The sequence below is a fragment of the Anopheles ziemanni genome, chromosome 3 (genome assembly GCF_943734765.1).
Source record: "Anopheles ziemanni chromosome 3, idAnoZiCoDA_A2_x.2, whole genome shotgun sequence".
In the NCBI taxonomy this organism is placed as follows: Eukaryota; Metazoa; Arthropoda; class Insecta; order Diptera; family Culicidae; genus Anopheles; species Anopheles ziemanni.
In genome coordinates this window covers 67,302,399-67,313,862 of record NC_080706.1, presented here as the reverse complement: position 1 = coordinate 67,313,862, position 11,464 = coordinate 67,302,399, and the positions used below count along the sequence as shown (strand labels likewise).

The following is an 11,464-nucleotide window of genomic DNA, read 5'->3' as shown; positions in this document are numbered from 1 at the left end:
TTAAAGCCACTAAAACGTGATGGTAAACAAATTATTTCAAAAGTGGGATGTTTTATGTTTTTTGGGCAGGTATAGGGTGGATTTGTCAATTTACAAGAAAACAACTGTTAGTAGATAGATAAATTTGTGCTAAAGCGAGTGTTGGATTAGCTATTTTTATTTCAACGTAGTTTAAAAATTTTGTTTCAAATGTTACGTGTGATAACTTATAAAGTATTACCTAGGAAAATGTGGCAATCAAAAATTAATGGAATGAAAAACGTCTCAAAAATTACCTAGAGAACTTACTGTTGTTAAACTCGTTCTTTTATTTTATCGTTAAAAGTACGTCCATGAAACATACTTTGCGTTAAAACTAGAAAATAAGCTCTAGAAATCCTTTCTATTTCAGTTCTTGGATAAATTGTGGTGAAGTCTCTAATTATAGAACTGGACAGGGGAGGATTAGGCTTATTAGTAAAATCATTAGAGGTTTTAGATGGAGCTCTATCAGGCCAAGATTAGCTATTCTTACTAAAGGCCAATCAATCTTCTAAGAAACAGGCAGTGGAAATAGAACCGTATCGTTCTGGCATGGCAATTACTAGATTCGAGATCTAATGTTTATTGATTTGGCTAACAAAAAAAAAAGAATAAAACGTAACAAATTATTGAATGGAAAAGCATCGCCAACGTGATTCTGTGATGTCACTCATCGTCAATGCGTTCCATAACAAATCTTATTCAAAGTGTTTCATCTTCCAATAAATAACCTTGCCCTACCGTGCATCAAGTTCCCGCCATAAGCCACTTCTTATCAATCGCTCAACGACGCATAGCCATTTCGACGTCATGTTTTGCAAACATTCCTTTATCATTACAATGCGGCTGGGGTTGAGATGCACTTCGTTGCACACATTTAATCTCTTCCATTCGTTGTACGATCGTTGGTCTGATTAGTTCGCGATGTGGTTTCACGCGATAGTTTTCGTAGTGCTGTTTTGTGGAGCTCAGAGTGTCAGCAAAAACGCTGAAAAATGTCTAGTGAACTTCGATCAAGCCGCTTCCGGGGAAGGTTTACTGAGGGAAACGTTTGAAAATAGTTCGTACTGTGCATTTCTAGGAGTACGTTATGCCGAACCCCCCGTTGGCGACCGTCGGTTTCGGGTAAGATGTTTTATTGATCTCGTGGATCGTAGTTTGAAAACATCCCTCAATTCCAGCATTCCGTCCTGGCGAAACCAAGGGGCCAACGGAAGTACACTGCTTTCGGAAACAGGTGTCCTCAATTCAGTTGGTTCGTGGATCAGAAAGTAAATGGCGATGAAGATTGTTTGTTCTTGAACATTTACACCCCGATGGTGAGCAACTCTTCACTCGATGACGATGTGCCACTGTATCCGGTGTTGGTGTTTGTGCATGGTGGGAGCTATGCGCTCGGTTGGGCTGAAAGAGATATCAATGGTGTGCATCTACTCGTCGATAACGTAAGAGACTTTTCCACAGAATAATGGACAGATAAGAAAATTATAGCTCCGTTTATCTTGCTTCAGGGAATTCTTGTCGTGACGTTTAACTATCGGCTATATGGACTAGGATTTCTCAACTCCCCAGAGCACAACATCACCGGAAACTTTGGCCTTAAAGACCAGACGACCTTGCTACGATGGGTACAGCGATACATTAGGCACTTTGGTGGGGATCCACAGCAGGTAACCTTGGCGGGCCAAAGCGCAGGAGCAGGTTCCGTGACGCACCATCTGTACATTGAGCAGTCGAGAGATCTCTTCCACCGCATGATCGCGTTGAGTGGCTCGATGCTGGGCTCGTGGTCGTTCCTCTACGATGGGCGCGAGTGCATCCAACGGTATCTGGATGACCTACCTTCTAACACACTGGAGCAACTACGTGCCATCGACTTTCGAGACTTTTTCCCAGGCAACTCATGGGAAAATTATTCGGTGTACTTCGCCTCCATGTACATGCCTTGTCTGATTCCTTCACCCGAGGATGAACAATTGCAACAAGATAACTACACCGTCCGGCCGCCACACGAATCGATCCTGCAAGCGCCGGTAACGCAAGTTCCAATGTTAATCAGCGTAACGTCGTTGGAGTTCGATGGTTTACTGGAGAACATTTCTTCGGAGTTCTTTTTGGGTGACAACCGACCGAATAATCAGAACGACACGGTTACCAACCTAGTGAACGCCACCATGCACAGATTTGCGGAAAAACTTATCGCCGAAGGTAAAGCAACGTCCCGTTCGGAAGTATTTCAACGGTTTGCCAACCTAGCGGACCTACACTATCCCATTTTTCGACTGGCAAAGGATCTCAGCGAAACTGTCGATCCTTCGATTCCGGTTTATTATCAACGGTTCGAGTTCGATGGAAAGTTTGGGAAAGGAAGGAACGTCTACTACGCCAACTACATAGCTGCATATAACTACGGTGCGTTGCATGGCGATGATCTGGGATACATTTTTTCGCCTTACAATTTAGAGGATGCGCTCGAGAGGCCCCAAGATTTTCAAAAAGAATGGAAAGTACACCGGAGGACCGTGGAGTTGATAGTTAATTTTATCAAGCATGGGTACGTAGTGGGGTGTCAACAGTCGTGTCAACGTGGGTGCCAGATAATTATAAGTTCTTCATTCTTTTTATTACAGAAATCCTACTCCGAGTCAAAGCAAACTATCTGACATATCATGGCCGCCCTTGAATGATAAAAAGACACCAAATTTGTATCTGAACATCGATGAAGACTTCGAAATACGTCCAATTTCTTATGACATCTATTCTAAGCAGTGGGAAAAATTTTACGATTGTTTGTACTATGACCGTTGTGATGCTCTGGAGAGTTAATTTGTAGAGTCTCCTGTATCATAAGTAAGTTAGTGATCAATTTATAGCCTGATTTCTGATCTGATTTAAGTTCTCAATAATCGTTCTATCTTTTCGTTTTACAAAATATTAAACCAATCACATGAAGAGCATTATGCAAAGTAAAAAATTTAAATAAAATAGCTTTTACATGAAGCCATTTAAAGCCTCATAACTTTCAATGAGAAAAAAAAACTCTAGCTAAAATGGCAACGCGAAAAACTTCATCTTGATTTTATTTGACCTTCTGATTATTTCTGTTCAACAGTGTGTCCCTCCCATGCCATCACCGCCATTTTCACCGCTATTAAAAGGGTTCATCGTCCGAAGTTTATCCATCATCAGCAGTGTCCTTGCTAGCCCGGAATTCATCCGTTAAAGGAGATATAGCTTTTCATTACGCTGATGTTTCGTTTGAAATTTATTATCCCTCCCCCATCCCGAATGCTGACTTCACCTACGAAACGGACGAAGGATTGAAAGGCCAACACTCAAGCGAGAATCTACGTCTACCAGTTTTTCCGGCAGGCTCGTTGGGCGGGGATAAGAATTTATATCCTCCGAAAGGTCGAAAATTTTCAAAACGATCATCGGCATCGGTAAGCTCGTAGGACGGCGTGTAGGAAAAATTATTGCAAAACATTTAAGTGACAACGAAAAACCAGGGCGGGGGCGTACCGAGAATATCCCCACCCAGTGAGGATGGGATTAATATCTTTATTGTCAACTTGTGCCATACCTGAGACGAGCCTTCGAGCAAGGCTAGCCCCTCCGTTAGCGAACGCTGCCCCATCCGAAGGGGTTTGTTTTTACAGGTTCGAAGTTTCACAGTAGACTTGCCACCGGAAGGTATTTACAAGCGGAGCTTATTTGATCAGCCGTCGCCTTTGCTGCTGTGATGAAATTATTAAGTAATAATAAAATTTATAGCCAACCGTGCTGGGCGCTCACGATAAGGCGTTGGAGGTGCTGTTGCTTGGCACAAGTTTAGCGGTGACATCATTTTGACAACATCTTAGGCGCATAAAATTTAATGTGAAGAAGCAAGACGTTAACTGTCAACAGTGTTGAGAAGGGTGGGGTGATACTAAATTGTCCAATAAATTGTTCGTTTATTGGTTGGCCAGGGATGATGAAGAACTTCCTGGACTACGCGTGGATCTCATGGAAACTGCACGTTATGCATCAGGAGTCGTAAAATTGTGTGGTTTGGTAACAATAGAAACTTTAATTATTAGGTTCATAATCGAGTTTGAACTCTGGTTTAACTCTTAACTACAAGTTATCATCGGTTATACGTTCTTGATTTTTGAAAACGATTTTTGAATACCTCTTTGAGTTCTGTGTTCTGTGAATAATCTTCACTTACACCAAATAATCCATGTTGTCAAACAAGGGAAACGTTTTATTTGCTAATACCCAACAAATACTTCTCGCAAACACCATGACGGATGAGTTGACTAACGATCGAATCGTATGCGTGCCTTCCCTGCTGCCCGCAGATCAATCGGCCTAATGAAATGCGATATATTTTCCTACCAATTATCGTCATCGATAACTTTGTAGAATATTAATTAGACGCTAGTGGTCGCCACCGATCGCACGGCGGTGGTCCGCTCGGCGTCGATAATGGGAAATAGGAAGCCAAACCCGCCCTCCCCATCCGACTGGGGAATTAGGCATCCCCTAGTGTGCGTCCTCGGATGGTTTTTCGCTACCGCCCGAGGGGAAAATCCTGATTCCAGGGACTCACCAACACTGACGCTGTGGACAACTCCAGTGGTTCTTCACACAGCGGTGTGCGGTGTGATTCCGAGGCGAGTTGCTATAATTAAATTATTTCACTCCAGCTCGTGCCGTCCAACAGGATGTCCTCCAGCAGGATCCGGTGGATACTGGCGTGAATACGATGACACTCAGCCGAGCTCAAGTTCTGACCGAACCGAATGAATCCCCAACATTTCCCTCCCCTTTGGTGGAGTGTTCGGACATTCTGCTCCATTTGAACCAGTTCTCTTCAGGTTCGCCCGACGCTAGCGTGCACGGAGTTAGCCCCGAGGGACGAACTAGGATCCGTATACCGACACTGACCAGGGAGAACCGAGCTACTTTCCCCACGCTTGGCGTGTATGAATTCAAAGCGTAAAATAATTGCGTATAAATAGCCGTGGAGGAGAAATCGAAATAAATGTTCAGTAACGGTGAAATTGAGACAGCAGCTCATTGGCCCGGATGAAGAGATTGGTGAAGATACCCGGTTGACCAGTTTCGCTACGGATCGATATCGATCGTTTCTATCTCCCGCCAAAGGACAAGAGGTTTAATTTATACAGATAATTTCCAATACCACAACCACTTACAATTTTCCCATCGGTGGTTCGGTTAGGGTTTTCGGTGATGCGGTTTAGTGACGCGAATTTGAATACCAATGACCAATTGTCTGACGCTGCACGATTCTATTAGCTTGTTCCTACAACGGATAACCGATTCAAAGTTGATCAATTGTGGAGTTTCTATCATTTTGATGGTATCAGAAAATGATTTTACATTTTATGTCTTTCAGCTTTAGTAAAAAGAACACTTATAAGCTAACATTAAGAATTAGCATAGAAACAAATACTAATAAAAATGAAATTTTAACTAATTTTATTTCTTTGTTATATTCAAAGTGTATGACAATACACTGGCCTAAACACAGTCTTAACTTAATTAGGATCTAACAGTGTTGAACATGAGACGCAGTTTGTTTTTAAATTGAGAAACGGACGAGTTTCTCATCGACATCGACACAAACATCGCAACAGTAAACATCGAAACAGTAAATCTTGACTACAGTCAAGATCCAACGAAACATTGCGTGAAAAATAGTACAGCACATATCGCGTCAATCGTCGTTGGACAGTTTCAAGTTTGGCGATCCACATAAGATGCAGTTAGACTAAAGAAATGAGCGGACGTGGTATACATAGAGAGCCTTCAGGTTTCAACTAATATGCTTATTTTTAATTTATGTTTGAATATTGAAGGTAAAAAAAGGTAAATCACGAAAGCTTAATCCTATAGTATAGTATAGTAGTATTATATATTCTTTTATTTTGGTATACGAATACTCGTAAACATTGTCATAGGCTGGAGACACTAAAATAAATATGAGTAACGAATTTAGCCACCATAACACCTCTTTTTTTTTAGATGTGTTAAAACGAAAGCTTAATCCTATTTTGAAGTAGTTTTATATCTTCTGTTATTTTAGTATAAAAATGTTCATAAATTGGAGACTCTAAAATCAATATGAGTAATGAATTTAACCACCGTTACAACCCTGTTTTAGATTGGTTACGGTCGATTTACCCACAAATGGGCGCATCGCTAAATTAATTAAATTATAATGTGTTTCCAGTATATTCCGCAAACCGGAGGAGATGATTTGCGAGATCGGGCTAACCTCGAAAGAAAGTCAAGCTTGAAGGCACATCAATTCCGCATTATTAACCGCGCAACAACAGATTCCGACTGTCTCGGCACACGCCTCCAGCCAGATGGCTTCGTTGCGCACCGATTTAGCGGTAACTGTATACTACTTTTCTCACGTTTTCCCACGCCGGGAACTGCAAAACCCTTTGAACCACCACCCGGAGCCACCACTGATGGAACTTTCGAACCGGTTCTCGCGTGGCTGGCGAACCTTGGCATCCATAATGATCGAACACGTTGCGCGAATCATCATAATTCATGTGAATTAATTAATTAAGCTGATGCGCTATTTGACATATCATTTAGATGTTAATTAAGATAGACGGCGCACAATCACCGAAATCGGTACACCGGGCCCGGCAACCGGAACGCCCGTTTTTGGCCCCGGGAACCGGAAGGAAGGCAAACCTCGCGCCGGCGGAAGTGTGTGTGTGTTTCGCATGAGAGATGGTGCGTTTAATTTTATCGCTTCCTATTTGTACGACCCGCCCTTGGTCGGGCCCGATCGAACCGTCATTTTTCAGCCATTCGAATGATGCGTCAAAGCACGTGTTCCTCAACCTCAGCAGCGCCACCAGGCGGCTCCATTTTGGCGAGAAGATTTTCGATTACCGGCCATTGTTGTGGAAATATGCAATCGGGTTTTGAATGTTTTCCAATTAAGCACCGGGCTCGGGTATCGTAAACTATAAATTAAATCGATCTGAATGCGCCCGCCTGCGAATGTATTGTGGCTTTGAATGGCGATGATAAGGTTGTTTGTGTTCGACGCATTCGTGAGGAAATTTACGACGCGAGCGAAATGCAAACTAATTTCCCTGAAGTGTAAACTCCATTGATGTGGTTGAAGTTTTCGGTTTAAAATAGGTAATGAACGGTATCTCGAAAAAAGGACTCTCTTGAAGCTTGAAACAATCTTTACACTTCACTGTTTGGCTTCTTTTCAGCGAAGCCTTTTGTGCTACTTAATTCTCCAAGCACGAGGCATCACAAAAGAACACTATCATTGGGCTTTTGGGAAAGTCTTTTGAAAGTTTTGCTGAACAAAACAGAACGATATGTACACTTGTACAGCATTTTTTCCTTTTAACCGACCCCTCAACCTTCTAATCTCTGTGTCAAAAGAAAACGAACGACTTTGTCGAAACTTTCCCTCCAGCGTTGTCCCCCCAGAAAATGCCATTGATACTTCTATCGTCTAGCAATGCATAAATCTCCCGTTCGACGTTCGGCTTTCACGGAGGGGAATAAAAAAGAAAATCCAATGAAATGCCGGGGCGATAAAAAGTAACACTCTTGTACTTCGGCATGTACTGAACATGGTTCTTATGCACTTTTGTTGCATCGCCCTCACCCCCCCAAATGGTACTTTTAACATCGTTCTCGGCCTTTCCTCGAACACGCTCAGAACACTTTCGCAAAGGATCTCGACCGTCACCGAACAAGAGGTACGTGTTTCGGGCACGGTTATCATCGACAAAAACAAAAAATCCCATGCATACTCATCTGCTGAAGCCTTACCGAAAGCTGGGCGGTTTTACTCGCCTTTCTAGCAAAAACCGAAGCAAAAAAACACACACACGCCACCCTCGAAAGCATCACTTTCAGTGTCGTCGCTTTGCTTTGTTCAACTTCATTAAGGATTCATAAATCTGTTAAAACTGGCACACATTTCCAAAGCTGATGAAATTAATATTTATGTGCGCTTGCAAGAGTTCCGGGTTTAAAATTCAATTATCATGCCACCCGATGGAAAGCGCGCACACACACAAATTCCACTTCTTTCCACACGAAGCTCGATGGAGGAACTTTTATCGCACCATATCGTTGGCGATTAAATGGAGCGTGATGAAAGAACACAGAAGGACTGCGGATGAGCGATAGTTGAAGGAGGGTAAAACACACACACTTTACAATATCACATTCACCAAAAAACCAAAGAAAAAAAAAGCACACGCCCGTGAGCATGATGAGCTGATTTCATCTTCATCGCCATCGATTCGGGCAGAACAAAACGGAGCGAAATGTGTCGTCAAGCGTAATCATCAACATGACGCTGAATATGTTGGATGTTATCCATTCGCACATTATTGCATTTTTGATCCGTGGAACGTGGCGCAAAAATGTCGTGTCGTTAATTGCGTCAACGTGTTCGAACGATGGGTGCAAAATTTTTATATGTTCACCCAAGAATGGATCGTAACGGATTTCAATAAGGTGTTTTCATCTTTGGTATGGATTTTTTATCTGGAACTAATAGAGCTTTAACACGTTCTAAAAAGAAGTTTACCCATAAATAAATGAAAATGGAACATACAAAACTAAAAACTATAGTAATATTAAAAACAAGTTCTTTGGGAAGTAAAGTCTTAGCTTGTCCTTCGAAAACCGACGATTTGACAAGTGCTATAAGCAACATTTATTATTAGATTATAAAAAGATTGTACTAGTGATGAGAATAACAACTCTTTTTAGAGATTTGAATCAGAGTGAATAATCATCACGATGGTTCAAATGTTTAAGTTACTCTTTTGTGATTTAAAACGTACTTACTTAACTGGGATTCGAATCCCAAAAGAATGAACGAGTGGGTAAAAGAGTCACTAGTCGCCATAGAAATTCGAATCCCAAGTTGTGATTTGAATCCCAGTTTGGGAATCACTACATGGGATTCGAATCACAACGTGGAATTCGAATCACAACTTGGGATTCGAATCACAACTTGGGATTCGAATCTCTATGGCGACTAGCGACTCTTTTACCAACTCGTTCATTCTTTTGGGATTCGAATCCCAGTTAAGGATTCAAATCAAAGGGAGTCACAAAAACTATCTTTTAGGATTTAAATCGTTCATTCAATATTAAGATTCGAATCACTCACGCATTCTCACTCAGAACGCACATCACTAGATTGTACTAAAAAAATATTTTGATATTTCAAAAGAAAAGTAAAGGATTTTTTTCCAAACGCCTAAAACATTCTAATTAAAATTGCTCTAACTTGTTGTTTTGCGAGCCACATATGAAAAATTTACAATCATCCCGTGAAAAGTTGGTGCGAAATTCGCAGGCTTAGCATATTTGTTGGCTGATCCGCTGTTGTTCATTCACCGCACGAAAATGCACTCTGGCTATGCTTCTTGACCTCAATGGTTCTAGATTTAAATGAGTGCCACTGGTTGAAAGCCACCGAAGCCACAGAGAAGCCCCGTACCCGGTTGATATGCACACCCTAGTGTTAGAAAAATAAAACTACCAAACCTCGAGAGCGATTCTAAATGTTCCAACCGCCGAAATAAACTGAAATCCCAAATTGCACCAAACCTACCGGTCAGCAGTTTTCCGGGCCTTCGTCGAGGCTTTGGTTTGTGCTTGGATGAACCTTCCTCAAGCGTTACGTTTGAAAAAGGAAACTCAGCCGTCCGCGCTTGCAAGCGCCTTGCCTAGACATCCTTAAATGTAGGCAGCATCTCCCCAAAAACAGTCGCCTCATGAGTGCGGTTAAAGTTACGGACATTTTTGCGGTGGACTAGATTTCTCTCCATCTGCAGTGGAACGCCTACCCGAGTGGTCTTCCGGCGCAACCCTTTGCTGGCCGGTGGAGCACAACTGTTGAATTGTTGAGCACGAGATGCCCAAGCTAGAACCGCAAGCAGAACGCAACCCGCATGCCTTTCTTCCGCCCAGCCCCGAATTCCTTTCTGCTTCTGACGTGGTCAATCAGTCATCGGGAGCCCTGCACACATTCGCCAGTCACAAATCACAGCCTCGCAGGAGCACCAAAACAGTAAGCAAAAAGTATGCGGAATGAGTTCGTAGCTTCACTACCCAGCGAAAACGACCAAGGCAATGCTACGCCCTACAACAACCTTTTGTGGAAGCAACCGTATTTTCATCGCGCATGCAGAATAACTTTTGTTTTAATGAAAAATTCAAAAATGCTTGATTTCAATTTTAATCTGGGTGGATTTATTGCTTTACCTTCCATGTGGTACAGGACTGAGGAGAGATAGAAAGTCGTTTAGTCTTTGTTACAAATGAAGGATTCATATCATTTTTGAAGCATGTACACAAAATATTTGTTTCACAATCGTTGCAAACATTTATTACTTTCTCAATTTGCTGCCAGAAAGTCACAATTGTAAAGCATATTGTTCTCATCCTTTCTAACGAAGAACTGATTCTGTAACGGATATGAAGTTCATACTTTAAACCACTTATTTATAAATCATCATCATCTATAATACCAGGTCCACAAAGTTGTTTATTATTCAATGTTGCGTGGATTTATTTCACAACACTTTTAAAACAATTATTTTATTCTTTGGCTGGGAACACCTATGTTTTCTACTGTCGTTTAGGTATGTGTTTGGCGCTGCATAGAATTTTAATTAAAGTGAATGATTTACTAGGCATATCCAGGATAAGAAGTGGTTTTTCAGCCTTTTCTAGGGAGTGGAGTCATCACCAGGAGTTAGATTTAGCATGAAGATATTTTTCCCGCTTAAGTTATTTCCTTTTACTGAAATACTACATTAAAACTAACACTTCGGTTGACATTTCAAGAATGTTTTAAACGTTTGAGATATTTTACACCTTATTGTAAAGGGTAAATAATAATTTTCAATCATTGCATTGATCTAAGAGCAAATGGAAATTTACGGTTAAAATTTTTTTCATAATATTAACAACTGGAAACAAGGAATTAAAAATGAAACTTTTAAGACAAATATGAAAACAAACATTGATGTTCATCAAGAATGAACCTTTTCGAATCTTTCGAAGGATTGCACAATTTGTTTCCAAAATATTGGACAATATCTTCTTCCTTCGAATACGTAAGCGTAATTGAGGCTAAACAAACGATGCCGCAAAGAAAATAGCTGGACACAACAAAGTTGCATTGTGGACATTGTTCAGCCATTCAAAACATTCCAGAGTGGACAAGTTGACTTGAAGCGGAAGTTTTCAGTCTAGTTTCGAGAAAATATTAATCTTGCTCGTTCTCCGCCCTCTTTGCTTGGCAGGAAACCACTGAACATGCAGAACGTAGTGGATGCAGCCTTTTTTCCGCCATTGATGGCGCAAAACTTTTCCATCAATGAATAATCTCCCAACGAGCTCG

The 11,464-nt window shown here is 41.4% G+C and overlaps 1 protein-coding gene across 1 annotated transcript; it reads left to right on the top strand.

The window, feature by feature from the left end:
- The first annotated feature begins 945 nt into the window (after positions 1 to 945).
- LOC131285311 (juvenile hormone esterase-like) lies at positions 946 to 2,847 on the top strand. Its single transcript, XM_058314166.1, has 4 exons — positions 946 to 1,146; positions 1,203 to 1,466; positions 1,533 to 2,575; positions 2,652 to 2,847. Exons 1-4 carry the CDS (start codon positions 946 to 948, stop codon positions 2,845 to 2,847), a joined length of 1,704 nt encoding a protein of 567 aa, XP_058170149.1.
- Positions 2,848 to 11,464: the final 8,617 nt, after the last annotated feature.

Bases quoted from the DNA above. Each gene is read 5' to 3' on its own strand.
- LOC131285311 (XM_058314166.1), top strand. From the start codon at position 946: ATGTGGTTTCACGCGATAGTTTTCGTAGTGCTGTTTTGTGGAGCTCAG. The intron at 1,147-1,202 runs GTAAGATGTTTT...CCTCAATTCCAG, and splicing joins TTGGCGACCGTCGGTTTCGG to CATTCCGTCCTGGCGAAACC. The intron at 1,467-1,532 runs GTAAGAGACTTT...ATCTTGCTTCAG, and splicing joins TGCATCTACTCGTCGATAAC to GGAATTCTTGTCGTGACGTT.